At 40.0% G+C, this 15,840-nt stretch overlaps 1 protein-coding gene across 3 annotated transcripts; it reads left to right on the plus strand.

Moving 5' to 3' along the window:
- Positions 1-11: 11 nt before the first annotated feature.
- Positions 12-15,026, plus strand: LOC118370348 (RING finger protein 122). Of its 3 annotated transcripts, none has more exons than XM_035755304.2 (6): positions 12-203; positions 2,231-2,420; positions 11,313-11,358; positions 11,664-11,705; positions 11,813-11,895; positions 13,439-15,026. In XM_035755304.2, the coding sequence occupies exons 2-6, from the start codon at positions 2,311-2,313 to the stop codon at positions 13,551-13,553; spliced, it is 396 nt and encodes a 131-aa protein (XP_035611197.1). In that variant the 5' UTR covers positions 12-203; positions 2,231-2,310; the 3' UTR covers positions 13,554-15,026. The 3 variants fall into 3 exon arrangements, with proteins under 3 accessions (XP_035611197.1, XP_035611198.1, XP_035611196.1); XM_035755305.2 differs by lacking the exon at positions 12-203 and adding an exon at positions 220-696 and having other exon boundaries at positions 11,816-11,895; XM_035755303.2 differs by lacking the exon at positions 12-203 and adding an exon at positions 224-696 and having other exon boundaries at positions 13,439-15,025.
- Positions 15,027-15,840: the final 814 nt, after the last annotated feature.

A 15,840-nucleotide genomic window follows, 5' to 3' on the forward strand; every position in this document is an offset into this window, starting at 1 on the left:
TGAAAGGGCGGGGAAGGAGAGAGGAGGCAAGGAAAATGAATTGTTTCCAATCCTCGCATTCATCCACATTAGCAGCAATTGTAGCTGTAACGGTAATGATGTGTATGACGATACCAAGGCAGGACTTGTGTCCTTAGGATAATAACGACAGATGTATAACCCTCAAGCCAAAGTGTCTACAGATGCAACCCAGCACAGATGTGGTAAGACACGATACACATCACTCATCACTTGCCTGTCAACTTTTTTTCGAAATCTTTTTTATCTCACATTTAATACCTCATGGCAAGCCACTTGCACAAACGTAAGTTCAACATCTAGTTTCGATTTGCTTGAGTTGTCAACTAACGTGAATTGAACGTGAAATCAACGGGAGAACATAAATTCCCTTACGTTGTTGGCGTTTTGCAAACCTTGAAATGACGTGGAAACCACGTTGATTCATCCAGTTGTTGCCCAGTGGGAAGATTTTTTAAAAATCGTTTGTCTTTTTGGGGTGGGACATTGTAAAAGAGGGCCAGAGAGAGAGAGAGAGAGAGAAAGAAAGAAAGACAGAGAGAGAATAGTCCAGATGTGAGATGTGACGCGCTGCCGGACGAGCCAGACACGACGATCCAGTGTTATTGATGAAGAATAGAAAAGGTTCTACCATCGAGGGAAAGTCTGCGCTATTGATGGGCTTTCTAATATATAACGGTAAGCATTTAAGCATAGGACACATTTGTTTCTCTGAACGTTTCTTGTTTTTCAAAAGATTTACTTAATCGCTGTGTGATATTACATGTTTTTGATGGCCATGCAAGAAGATTTATGAGCTGACACCATTTGACTTTTTAATGAGAAACTGTATGATAATGCGCAATTTTAGCGGATAACACTACAATTACATGGATTCAGTATATATCATAATTTCTAATACATTGGAACGTCGACGATACATATCCTCCGTTGATAAATACATAATAGGCTAAGATCTTCATGATGTTATCATGTCATTGTCCCTTGGTGACTTGACGTCACCGTGAATGTGCAGTGTGCACAACTTAACTTTTGTGCGCAGACAGTTCTTGATATCCAAGTGTGTTTATGGCAAGTTTACGACAAGAGTAAACTTTCTTCAGAATGATTACCTCCTTTATATTACACACACCTATACATTTATCTTCAGATACTCTTAGCAAAGAAACTGGATGAAGTGTTTCGAAATCAGTCTCATATCCAGTTTCTCTTCCAACAGTGACCCACACCAACATCTGCCCATTAGTGTGCAGACACACACCATAAACCTGCTGTGTGTGTGTGTGTGTGTGTGTGTGTGTGTGTGTGTGTGTGTGTGTGTGTGTGTGTGTGTGTGTGTGTGTGTGTGTGTGTGTGTGTGTGTGTGTGTGTGTGTGTGTGTGTGTGTGTGTGTGTGTGTGTGTGTGTGTGTGTGTGTGTGCGCACCCACACCCAGAGGGCTTTTATACTCTGCCTGAGAGGTAATGCATAACATTGACATTAATAGTGAACCCCTTCCTTATTTGCCAGGTTGCAATTGTAAATGATAACTTATTCTCAACTTGCCTATCTGGTTAAATAAAGGTGAAATGAATAAAATAAATAAAACCATTTTGGGTTGGAGGTTGAGTGCACCCCTGTGATCTCTGTTCTCTTAGCAAATGAACTGACCTTGTGCCTCTTGACTAATATAGCTTAGGCATGTAAACAGTGTCTGTAGCCAATGGCCTGCCTAGGTCAGTGTCAGTGTGTGTGCGTGTGCGTGTGCGTGCGTGTGCGTGTGCGTGCGTGCGTGTGCGTGTGCGTGTGCGTGTGTGTGTGTGTAGGTTGTTGTACTTGCCTGACAATATCTCTAGAGGCATTAGTGCTGTAAAGTCGTACATAGGACTAGGGCATCAGTAAGCCCATAGATAGACAACAATCAGAGATATATGATCATCATTCCTCCCCCAATCCTTACTAACTTTCCATTAGATACTAACTGACCTTTCATCGGTGTCTAAGGGCATCCTTATACCATCAGAGTCTATATCCTGGCAACTGCACAACAGCCAGACTGTATCACTTCCTGCTTTTACCAGGGCTTGTTGCCTGAACCCTCACCCACCAACAGAGACAGCCTGGGTTACATACTGTTTCTGTGTGTGTATCTGTGTTTTTGTGTTATGGTTACTGTATGTGCTTTTCATTATTTGTGAAGAACATAAAAAATGAATAATGTGTCTCTCTCCAGGGTGTATGTGTGTGTCTGGTTAACCGTCAGAGGTGAAAGATCAGAGGTCACAGCAGGTCGGAGGCAAGAGATCAGGGGTCATGTCTACCGTGGCATTCCAGAACCTTCCTCTCAACATTTATATGGTCATCTTCGGGACCGGAGTCTTCGTTTTCGTCCTGAGCCTCATCTTCTGCTGCTACTTCATCAGGTAAACATATCCCTCCTATCTAGCTATCTACACTGAACACAAATATAAACACAACAATTTCAACATTTTTTTTTACAAATGTTTTATTTTAATTGAATATCCAAAACATACAATATACTTGTAGTGAAGCCGCTCAACAACTGCACCACACCAGTCATCCAACAGACTCCCATTCAGAGCGACACACAGAGGCAGCCAGGGTCAAAGCCCTGCTCAAGGGCACATCGACAGATCTCCCACAAGGCCAAAAACGGGGACCCGAACCCTCCAAGGTCCCCCACAGTTCCCCAAACCCAAGAATAAATAAATAAATAATGATAATACAAAATACAATTAATTACATTTCCCACCCCCAAGAACCCCCCCAATGCACCAACAACCAAGAAAATTAACTAAAGAGAATAAAGAAAAAGACAGAAAACAGAAAACAACAATGCAAGTGTATGTATATGCGAAAGGTAGCCTAGTGGTTAGAGCATTGGGCCAGTGTCCCAAAGTTTGTTTGATTAAATCCCTGAGTTGACCAGGTAAAAATGTGCCCCTGAACAAGGCAGTTAACCCACTGTTCCTAGGCTGCCATTGTAAATAAGAATTTGTTCTTAATTGACTTGCCTAGTTTAACAAACACCTGCATGGCCTCAGGCAAACTGGCATTAGCTGTAAAAAAAAATTTAAAAAACACAAAAAAGACAACTGCCCCTCAGTGTTATTCAAACAAACTTTTTATTATCTATTAGTTTGAATTTATTTTTTACACTTATATCTTTGGCTGTCATTCTACCTCCGGCCAGCAGCTCCACTTCCACTTGTCTCCAATTCCACATCCCAACCCTCAGCTTTCCTCAGCCCATCCCACCTGTCTCTGTTGGCCACCCTCTTCGGATTTCTACGCAAGATATCTTTCAACTATGCTGTGATGTTTAATGTATGATTTCAATCTATCTAATCAAATAGAATCCATAGATTATGAGTTGAAGATAAATACTTTTACTAAGAGTATTAGTATATTAGTCATTTATTGACCCGGTCTCTCCAGATCTCCTAACAGTACCATTTCTAGGGTCAATTTTGGTTCAATGTTATGCATTTTTTGCCATTCCTGAAGCTGAGACCAGAAACAGGCTACCTGAGGGCAATACCAAAATAAATGTTCTATTGATTCTGTATCCTTACAACAAAATCTGCAGAGCTTTGATGATTTGTGCCCCAAATATTCAACATTTTGTTGGTGGCAAGAATTCTATATAATAATTTTAGCTTGAAGTTTTGAATCTTGCGTAATTTCTCAACTCATAGACCCTGTACCATGGAATCGGTACATCAAAAATCTATTACAAACTATTTTTCAATCTGTATGGCACAGTTGTCAACATCCTGGTCCTCAAATGTTACTGATATACCTTCCAATTCATGCTATTTTTATTCCTCTGCCAGTTTTGATACTTTATATTGGGCAGACACCAGTTCCCTACCTCCTCACACTGCCACCAGCCTCCTCCATTTTTGGGGTAATGCTGTAATCAATTGGTTGTACTCTTGGATTGAGCAGACCTTCCCATACAATTCTGATAACTCCATGAAAGACCTAACTCTACCATTCCAATTTACAATATAATTTAAGAACAAAAAACACATTTCAAACATCTTTCCCATAAAGACAGGTATTTTGTCAACCAGCACATTTGAGTTCAGCCATAATATTTGTTGTAATATTTGTCCTATCTTTTCAGGGGGATGAAATTGAAATTGTAGCCAGCTCTGCAATGCTTGTTTGAAAAAGAGATACGTTGAAAAAAGTATCATTTTCAATTAATCGAAAATGAGACATGGCAATCTGCACAAATGCAAAAAAGGCCATTTTTAAACAATGGCTTTTCTTGGTAATCTACTTGAGAACCATTTAGGGTTTAAGTAAAACTTTTGAATAGTGACGCTTTAAAGAGGTTTAGTGCTTTTATATTTAATCATCTCAACCCACCCTATTCATTATATAGATAGGCATGCTTTATTTTGTCTAGTTTAGCGTCCCAGATGAAGATAAATATTTTTTGTCATATGATTTGAAAAACAAATAATCAGGAGTAGGCAGCGCCATAATGTCACGAACATCGTCATGAAAACCAAGGTGCAGCGTGGTGAGCCTACATTTTTCTTTATTTTTAAATATCGCCAACAAAACAACAAAAACTAACATGAAGCTCCGTAAGGCTATACATGCATTAAACGAAGACAACAACCCACAAATGAGAAAAGGAAAAAAGGCTGCCTAAGTATGATTCCCAATCAGAGACAACGATAGACAGCTGTCCCTGATTGAGAATCATACCCGGCCAAAAACAAAGAACCAGAAAGCATAGACTTTCCCACCTGAATCACAGCCTGACCAAAAAAACATAGAGAATTAAAGGATCTCTACAATCAGGGCGTGACACATAAGTGAGTAAACTGAGATATGACTAAGTAGTTAATCAGGGCAATTTTTCCATAAATAGACAGGTATTTACCTCTCCATGTTTGCAGGATCTTGTCTATTTTTACAAGTTTTGTATTGAAATTCATTGTGGAGTGCTTATTTGTATATTTTGTGATATGAATACCAAGTATGTCTATTTCACCGTCAGCCCATTTTATAGGTAAACTGCAGGGTAATGTAAAAGTTGTATTTTTTAAAGATCCAATACGTATTTATTGTACACTTATCATAATTATATTTGAGTCCAGAAAAGTTATCTAGATCTTCAATGAGACATTGCAGGGATCTAGCTTGCACACTTAATATAAAAGTTGAGTTATCGTCATACATGTACACATCTGTTTTTAAGCCTTGGATTTCTAATCCTCTAATGTTGTTATTAGATCTGATTTTAATAGCTAGCATTTCGGTGGCCATAACGAATAGATATGGTGACAGCGGACACCCTTGTTTCACTCCTCTTGACAATTCAAAACTCTGAGAAGTAGCCGTTATTAACTATTTTACCCCTGGGGTTGCTATACATTACTTTTACCCATTTTATAAGACAATCACCGAAATTGAAAAAATCCTGGCATTTATAAATAAAATCCAGTCTTACTTTATCAAATAACTTTTCAAAATCCGCTATAAATATCAGGCCTGCCTTCTTAGATGTTTCATGATCTATTATTTCTCGGTAGTTCTAGTAATCTCCAATGTATCATCCACGTAAAAAAAACTGTCTGATCAGGATGAACAATACCTGGTAAAAAAAAAAAAATCTGAGTGCTATGCATTTCGCTAATATTACTGGGTCTATATCTTTGCCGTCTGAGTCTTGTTTTAATAATAGTGAAATCAGACCTTTCAGCTAAATACCTGACAGACTACCATTTCTATAGGAGTAGTTAAAACAATCTAACAATTGAGCTTTTAGTATATAAAAAAGGCATGATATACCTCTACCAGTATGCCATCAAGCCCTGGGGTTTTTCCAGACTTAAAGGATTTAATAGCCTCAAAGTTCTTCCTCTGTAATTTGGCCTTCGCACGGATCTTTCTGTACATTTGGAGTCTATCACCACCTTCCGGAGACTCCTGAAACCCCACCTCTTTAAGGAATACCTAGGATAGGATAAGTAATCCTTCTCACCCCCCCCCCCCTTTAAGATTTAGATGCACTATTGTAAAGTGACTATTCTACTGGATGTCATAAGGTGAATGCACCAATTTGTAAGTCGCTCTGGATAAGAGCGTCTGCTAAATGACTTAAATGTAAATGTAAATGTACATTTGTTAATTTTCAATTTTTTGTATTATTTGGAAAGAATTCCTTAACGTAATCTTCATTCAGTAGGAGAGGATGAGATGGAAAAGAGAACATCTGCTTAAAATACTTAGCTTCCTCTCAAAATATAATTTGGAAAATTATAGATGAGCCTGTCTTCAGTAACGAGTTTCTACAACTTATTTTTGTTAGCGTTCCTTTGTTGGAGATTCAGGAAGAATTTTGTTCATTTTTCTCCATATTCCATTCAGTTTGCTCTATTTTTGTAATAGATTACATTAGATCGTTCTTGAATAAGTTCCTCAAGTTCTTTTTGTTTTTCCTCTCACTTATTTTTTATCTCTGTAGTATCAGAGATCCCTTGTTAGTCCTGTCTCTTTAGCCAGAAGCTGCCTTTTTATTGATGAATATTGGATATAAGTTTCTCTGAAGGTACATTTAAAGGTATCCCAAACAATAAAGGGATTTGTTGAACCTACAGTGGGGCAAAAAAGTATTTAGTTCAGCCACCAATTGTGCAAGTTCTCCCACTTAAAAAGATGAGAGAGGCCTGTGATTTTCACCATAGGTACACTTCAACTATGACAGACAAAATGAGGGGAAAAAATCCAGACAATCACATTGTAGGATTTTTTAAATGAATTATGGTGGAAAATAAGTATTTGGTCACCTACAAACAAGCAAGATTTCTGGCTCTCACAGACCTGTAACTTCTTTAAGAGGCTCCTCTGTCCTCCACTCGTTACCTGTATTAATGGCACCTGTTTGAACTTGTTATCAGTTTAAAAGACACCTGTCCACAACCTCAAACAGTCTCACTCCACTATGGCCAAGACCAAAGAGCTGTCAAAGGACACCAGAAATTTTCTTAAGGGCACAGTGATGATAGTTTGTAGAGGGATTTCCTTTACGGTCCATTGAGGTACTTAACACTGTTATAGTCTCCTACCATAATGATTTGATCATTTGTTGCCTGTAAGTTCAATACATTTGTATAAATATTTTCATAGAAGTATAGATCATCCTGATTTGAAACATAGATTAATAAAACAAATCTATTTTTTTTGCCCACTTTCATATTGAAAAAGATCCACCTTCCTTGCGAATCTTTCCTGACTATTTGCAGATTCAGATCGACATTTTTGTTAATTAATATCATCACACCTTTGGAGTTCCTTTGTCCATGACAGAAAATGATTTCACCACCCCATTCCTTTTTCCACGCAAGTTCATCTAAATATGTAGTGAGTTTCCTGTGAACAGTATATGTTATATTCCTTTTCTTTTAGCTACATAAAGACTCATGTTCTTTTATTATGATCAGCTAAACTGTTAGTTATAACTGGCTATACTTATTTCACCCCTTACCATAACTAGATACTATTCAAGTCTAAATTTACCATCATTAGTGCTTGTAAAGTTATTGCCATAAAAGTTATTATGACGGTCAAAATTAGACCTTTCAAATGTCTGATATTTAGAATTCAAGAAATAGGTTCTAGCAATATTTGTTTTATTCCCTTGCCTGTTTGCCTGTGAGCCAATGTCACAGATGTTAGAACATTGAGACAAGATATTATGTGTGTAGTAAATCTGAGTAGGTTGATGTGTATGATATTGGATGTGATTTAGTGAGAGTGTGTACGACATCTGTATAAGAGTAAGACTATAATGTGTGATGTCCAAATAAATAATAACTGCCAATTTGCATGGTTGAGTGTCTATGTGTGTAGCATGTTGTGCGTAGAGCCTTAATATTCAGGATGATAATTGTATCACCGTCATAGTTGCCTCATAATTACATTTAACACCATTGAAAAACCATTGAAAAACACATCCCAGCATTTCCATAGCAATTGATGTTTCACATGATCATGAAAGAGACCTTGCATTACTATAGAGACGGCTTCACTACAGTACACATGTATCCCGTACAATATGTTATCATTCCCCAATGTCCCTATTCTTATATCTTCCCCTTGCTGGTTGTAAACGTATATAAACATGTAGACAAAGACATAGAAAAGATAAACAAACAAGAAACATTAAATTATAGAACAGTTCTCGACAATAGGGAGAGAAGAGGAGAGAGTGAGAGAAGAGAGCGAGATCAAGTGTGTATGTATAAATCCATATGTGTAAGTGAGCATGTAATTGAGTACATGTATGCTCATATCCACTTCATAGTGTTCAGATATTTTTACAGTTTCTATACTTTCTTTTTTTCGTAACCTGAAGTCCCTATAGGATTTAGTACAGCCACTGTGTTATGGAGCTGTCTCGGAATAGCTGTCCATCTATAAAGAGTTTATCCACAATGAGAAAGGCAGTTTACCCCTCTCCCTCTGATGCCTCTGCTCAGGAAACAGCCTCTTGCGACGTTCATTTATCTCCCGTGGAAATTGGTCATTGAGACCGAATTTGGTCCCTTTAAGCTCCCTTCCCCTGCTTTTGATCAGTTCCTTTTGTTGGTAGTGTTCAAATTTTGCGATGATTGGTCGGGGACCCTTGGTCTTGTTGCTGCAAGTCTGTGTACTCGGTGGAACGCCACCTTGTTTACAGTCTCTAGAGGAAGTTTCAAGGCGGATTGCATGAACGCTCTGATCGCCCCCTCTGGATTATTGGATGCGTCCTCAGGAATCCCAGAAAATATTAGATTTTCACGCATGCTACAACTATGTCTAGTAGCGACTCCCTCATCACCCTGTTTTCCCTGAATAGACCTATGTTAGAATCGTGGATTTTTACATTGGCTGTGAGTGCATTGTTCTCTCCTTGGAGCGTGAGAATTTCACTCAGGCTAAACTCCAAACTCCCCCTCAGCCCTGCTACCTCCTCACAACTTTTACAGTGTTGCATGGATTCCATCCAGAGCACTGGCCTCTACTTCAACGGTAAGTAAATCGTCTGTGTCTGTAGATGACTCCTTCTTTCTTTTTTTGCCAGGTTAAAGATCTTTTGAGGTAGCTTCCTCTTTCCATGATGGAGTATGTTGTTCCTACATAGCGTAAAGCTGTTGGTACTCGTCGATTTCCCTCAGGATCTGCTTAGTATCCAGGTTGGCTCTTTACTGCAACCAATTGTTTACAAAAAGTTTTTAACAATGTGTCTTTCCCACGATGACGACCTGTGTTTCTGTAGTACAGCCACCTAGCACTTGTTTGGTTAGTGGTGTTTACTAGCTGTTAAAAGCTAACCGCATCGTGGAATTAACGCAAAAACAAGTTTTTATTTAAAATATTTTACTGAGTTACAGTTTACATAAGGAAATCAGTAAATTTAAATACATTCAAAAGGCCCTAATCTATGGGTTTCACATGACTGGGAACACAGATATGCATCTGTTGGTCACAGAACCTTAAAAAAGGTAGGGGCGTGGATCAGAAAACCAGCCAGTATCTGGTGTGACCACTATTTACCTCCTTCAGCGTGACACATCTCCTTCGCATAGAGTTGATCAGGCTGTTGATTGTGGCCTGTGAAATGGTGTCCCACTCCTCTTCAATGGCTGTGCGATGTTGCTGGATATTGGCGGGAACTGGAACATGCTGTTTTACACATTGTTCCAGAGCATCCCAAACATGCTCAAATGGTGACATGTTTGGTGGGTACGCAGGCCATGGAAGAACTGGGACATTTTCAGTTTCCAGGAATTGTGTACAGATCCTTGCGACATGGGGCCGTGCATTATCATGCGTATATGAGGTGATGGCGGGTGGATGAATGGCACGACTATGGGTTTCAAGATTTTGTCACTGTATTTCTGTGCATTCAAATTGCCATCGGTAAAATGCAATCGTGATTGTTATCCATTTCTTATGCCTGCTCATACCATAACCCCTCCACCATAGGCCACTCTGTTCACAACATTGACATCAGCAAACCGCTCGCCCACACAATGCCATACACACTGTCTGCCATCTGGCCCATACATTTGAAACCGGGATTCATCCGTGAAGTGCACACTTCTTCAGCATGCCAGAGTGTAGTGGTGGCTCCATCATGTTATGGGTATGCTTGTAAGTATTTTCAGGATAAAAAAATGTATGGAATGGAGTTAAGCACAGGCAAAATCCTAGAGGAAAACCTGGTTCAGTCGGCTTTTCACCAGAGACTGGGAGATGAATTCATTCACAAATCTCAATTTAAACAATTTAAAATTCAGGCTGTAACAAAATGTATAAAAGTAATGGGGTTTGAATACATTCTGAAGGCACTGTAAGTGATGGGACCTGAGTTATGAGAATGCATCTATGGATGTGAGTGTGTATGTGAGACTGTTATTACTGTTACTGTGACTAAGGTTTCTCAAAAATGGTTGGCATGGGAGATCCCCTTCTGACCCCCTCTTCACCCCTCCCTAGGTTCTCTGTCCTTAAGTACTTCCCAACTCAAATAATCAGTTGCAAATGCTTATCAGCATAGTTTGAGTCTATTTAAGGCTTCAGGCAGCAGCCTCAGGCTGGAACTAAAAGTATGGTGTGTTTCTCTTGTGACAAAGAGGATATATGACTGTGAGCTGGAGACTGCTCTGGTGTCTGAAGAGCTCTTGAGACTTTTTTTACTAGGCAAGTCCATTAACAACAAATTCTTATTTTCAATGATGGCCTAGGAACAGTGGGTTAACTGCCTTGTTCAGGGGCAGAACGACATGTTTTTACCTTGTCAGCTTAGGGATTTGACCTTGCAACCTTTCGGTTACTAGTCCAACACTCTAACCACTAGGCTACCTGTGCACAACACAGCACGGTGTCCAGGGTATGACCCTCTCTGCTCCACAATGTGGTCCTTTCACCGTGGCAGAGAGGAGAGAAAAGGGGGCCCACTGAAACTGAGTGGGCACAGTGAGCGTGTGCCTCTTTACTTTAGATTTATCTTTTGGATAAACAAGTAGTACCGTATATGGTAATTTGTACACAGAATTAATGAAAAAATATTGAACTTGGTCAATCCCAAGACTGTGATGACAAATGTCATCATAACTATCTCTGTGTATATTGCTCTTGGAAGCTGCCAGTGTCAGCGGATGTCACTCAAACAGGTTGATTCGTATGTATGTGTCTGTCTGTCTGTCTGTCTGTCTGTCTGTCTGTCTTCTCACTCAGTTGTACTAACAGTTTCTCCATTTCTGCTCTCTCCTCCCTCCCAGTAAACTGAGGCACCAGGCCCAACGAGAGAGGTTTGGATATAAAGCGGTAAGCTAACTCGGGGTCAATTCAAAATCACCTTTAGTGCAGTCGTGCTGTGCAGATCTTCAGAAGCACCTGGAGAAGTGTTTTAACATCTCAGGAATGCATTAGAGAAATCTATTGTAACTGCAAAAAAATCTGCCTGGAATGCCATCTCAATTCTCAGTGTCTCAGGCCCCCGTGTGATGAGTGCAGAAACATCCAAATTATATTTTAGTCATCAAACATCCCTTCATCTTTTGAACTAAAAATGTGTTTCATTCTATGTTTATCTCGCAATTCTAGCTCTAATCAATTATGCTTTTTCACAGGTGGTGTTCAAAGGGGATACAAAGAAACTCAATCTACACGGGGTTAGTTCTGTCACCTGTTTCGTCTCTCTCTCTGTCTCGCTCTCTCTCATCCCCTGGTTTATTTTTCTCTCTCCCCATTGCTCTCCTTCCCCTTCTCTCAATCACAGCAGACATGTGCGGTGTGCTTGGAGGACTTCAGAGTGAAAGATGAGCTAGGAGTGTTGCCATGCCAACATGCCTTTCACCGGAGGCAAGTGTCACCTCACCACACACTAAGCAGATATAAATGATGTGCCTGTGTGTGTGTGTGTGTTACTGGGGTGTTTATTGTGTGTTACTGGGGTGTTTTTGTCCTACAGGTGCCTGGTGAAATTGCTTGGTGTGTGTGTGCATGCGTACATACACAGTACCAGTACCTAATCATTAAAGTTTAAAAAATATATATACTATTTTCTACATTGTAGAATAATAGTGAAGACATCAAAACTATGAATTAACACATCAAAATATATTTTAGATTCTTCAAAATTTTTGCCTTGATTGGAGCTTTACACACTCTTGGCATGCTCTCAACCATCTTCACCTGGAATGCTTTTCCAATAGTCTTGAAGGAGTTCCATCATATGCTGAGCACTTTTTGGCTGCTTTTCCTTCCCTCTGCGGTCCAACTCATCCCAAAACATCTCAATTGGGTTGAGGTCGGGTGATTGTGGAGGCCAGGTCATCTAATCCAGCACACCATCACTTTCCTTCTTGGTCAAATAGCCCTTACACAGCCTGGAGGTGTGCTGGGTCATTGTCCTGTTGTAAAACAAATGATAGTCCCACTAAGCCCAAACCAGATGGGATGTCGTATCACTGCATGATGCTGTGGTAGCCATGCTGGTTAAGTGTGCCTTGAATTCTAAATAAATCAGTGTCACCAGCAAAGCACCCCCACACCACCACCTCCTCCTCCATGCTTCACTGTGGGAAACACACAGGCAGAGATTATCCATTCACCTACTCTACGTTCACAAAGACACGGCGGTTGGAACCAAAAATCTAAAATTTGGACTCATCAGACCAAAGGACAGATTTCCACCAGTCAAATGTCCATTTAATTGGGCTGCAATTTCTGAGACTAGTAACTCTAATGAACTTATTCTCTGCAGCAGAGGTAACTCTGGGTCTTCCTTTCCTGTGGCGGTCCTCATAAGAGCCAGTGTCATCATAGCTCTTGATGGTTTTTGCGACTGCACTTCAAGAAACGTTCAAAGTTTTTGAAATGATCCGTATTGACTGACCATGTCTTAAAGTAATGATGGACTGTTGTTTCTCTTTGCTTATTTGAGCTGATCTTGACACAATATGGACTTGGTCTTTTATCAAATAGGGCTATATTCTATAAACCCCCTTACCTTGTTACAACACAACTGATTGCCTCAAACACATTAAGAAGGAAAGAAATTCCATAAATGAACTTTTAACAAGGCAAACCCGTTAATTGAAATGCATTCCAGGTGACTACCTCATGAAGCTGGTTGAGAGAATGCCAAGAGTGTGCAAAGCTGTCATCAAGGCAAAGGGTGGCTACTTTGAATACTATAACATATATACTGTATTTGTTTAACACTTTTTTGCTTACTACATGATTCCATATGTGTAATTTAATAGTTTTGATGTCTTCACTATTATTCTACAATGTAGAAAATAGTCAAAATAAAGAAAAACCCTTGACTGAGTAGGTGTGTCCAAACTTTTGACTGGTACTGTATGTATGTGTTGTACTGACTTGTTGCCTGCCCCTGCAGATGCCTGGTGAAGTGGCTGGAGGTGCGCTGTGTGTGTCCCATGTGTAACCGGCACATCGCTGGGCCACCTGAACAACGCCACAGCCTGGGCACACTGCTGGATGAACTGGTGTAGTGGGTTGCTATGGCGATACAGCTGGAAAGGAATAGTGTAGGATGTTGCTATGGTGGTACGACCGGAACAGACTGGTTTAGAGGTCCCGATACAGACTATACATTGCTGAAGCAAAATGACCTGACAATCTATTATTAGGGACCATTGACGAAACCACATGACACCATTACTATAGGGAAACATATCTTCAGACTTCACACTCTCATGTATTGATAAGGGCATGTGACACAGGGAGCCCATCAGTTAGAGCGTTGGGCCAGGTTGCTTGTTTGAATCCCCGAGCTGACCACGGTGTAAATCTGTCGACGTGCCCTTGAAAAAGGAGCAACCCTAATTACTCCAGGGTTGCTGTTGATAACGGCCGACCCTGGCTGTGACCCCACTCTCTGGGGGTGTCCCAGGGAGAGTTGGGATCTGCAAAAAAACAAATGAAATAGGACAAATATAAGCACCCACAATTATTACCATTATGGGTACTGTAGTATGTCATGCTACACCTTATCATGTAGAATCAGTCATTTAATGACTGACTGCCGAGCCTCTACAATACGCACTCCACCAGCATACCCACTATTCAACAGACTTCTTCATGAAGAACAGATTCACAAAGCCACACAATCTGGGACAAAAACGCAGCTCTCAACCCTGTCACTGTCTGGAAGAGGGGCTACCTGTGAAAAGAGAGCTTGAGAACATGGGATGTATTGCTGAACGCCCAGATAGAAATATATGATGTAGAACAGACATGCCTTTCTTGAAATCTGGAGTGAGGAATTGTCAGCTCTGTTCATGGCATATCTATCTGCAATGTCCAGTATGTTACACCCTGGGGATGATGACATACAGGTATCATCATTGTGATACATTTTTTTCTGACTGTGTCACATGTCTGTCTGTCTGTCAGGTCTGTGTGTGTGTCTGTGTGTCAGGTCTGCATCCTGCTTATATTAAGTGGGTGTGACATACTCCTGTTATGAACTGTAGGAGGGACCAACAACTTTTTTATCCTGACTAGTATTTCCTTGCCAAACAAGCCTTTCCAGTTAATTATATTTAAAGTGAAGGGAGATTTGGAACAATTCCTTTCTGTCTGGGGACGTGTACTGAAGCACAGGTACTGCCCAATGGCAAAGTAAACATTCCCCATGTGTCCAATATCTGCTTTTGTAAATATCTGAAAATACAACGTGTCCTGTTTTGATCCATGTCCAACCGTGTTTGTGGTGTGTGAACGAACAAGTCGCTTTTCTTGAATTGACAATCGCAAAGCGAACAAAAGCAACAATATCGTCAGAACTGACAAGCAAATCTTTTAGGGGTTAAAATCATTTTTGTGATTAGAAATCTCTTCCGTTCTCTCTACCATGACCAGATAGTGAGTCGTACCTTCCTGTAGCTATCAGGAGTGTCACTAGAGGACAGTCCCATTGATGCAGATGGTGGCCTGTATGAGTCATGTCATTCCTGGGTTTAGGTCAGAACACTACGCACCAGAAATCAATGAATATGATTGTTTCCAAAATGGCACCCTAATCCCATGGTGCAGTAGAAATAGAATGCCATTTCAAACAGCCCAAGTCTTGAGGTAGGCTATATCACTTTCTGACCATGCTGAAGACGACAGAAGCAGAGCACTTTTCAAACGTAATGATTTGAACTATTTTGCCTAACCTTTACTCTTAATCTCACTCCTAATCCCAGCCCTAGATTTAAAATAGATGGCTCAATATGGACAGTTTGGTTCTTTCTACCATGGTCATCAAGCAATGACCTAATTCCTGAGGGTTAAGGGACAAACAAAACTCGAGCTATAAGTCGATAGGCCCAGTAATATGATCCTCTGAAACAACTAGAACAGATAAAATAGATGAAGTTGATCAATAGTGAGCTATAGACTACAGGAGCTTCACATCTCACATAACAATGACAGAATATACCAATTTGGGTAACACATGACTTGACACACAGCATCATAACACGTTATGAGTCTTAACATGTCATAACAGCTGACATAACTTGTCTTAACCAGTTATAATATAGTCATAACACATTTAGACCTGTTATGATATACATAGCATTATTTTAGGGCTGGTTACGAGACCTACATAAGCATGTAAAAACCAACATAACCTACCACGGTAGTTATTTTATGGCTGTTTATGACACCAACATGTAGTGCCTTCAGAAAGTATTCAGACCCCTTGACTTTTCCCACATTTTGTACGTTACAGCCACGTTCTAAAATCTATTAAATAAATGTGTTTCCTCAGCAGTATATACACAATAC

Source organism: Oncorhynchus keta, chromosome 9 (assembly GCF_023373465.1).
Source record: "Oncorhynchus keta strain PuntledgeMale-10-30-2019 chromosome 9, Oket_V2, whole genome shotgun sequence".
NCBI classification, from domain to species: domain Eukaryota; kingdom Metazoa; phylum Chordata; class Actinopteri; order Salmoniformes; family Salmonidae; genus Oncorhynchus; species Oncorhynchus keta.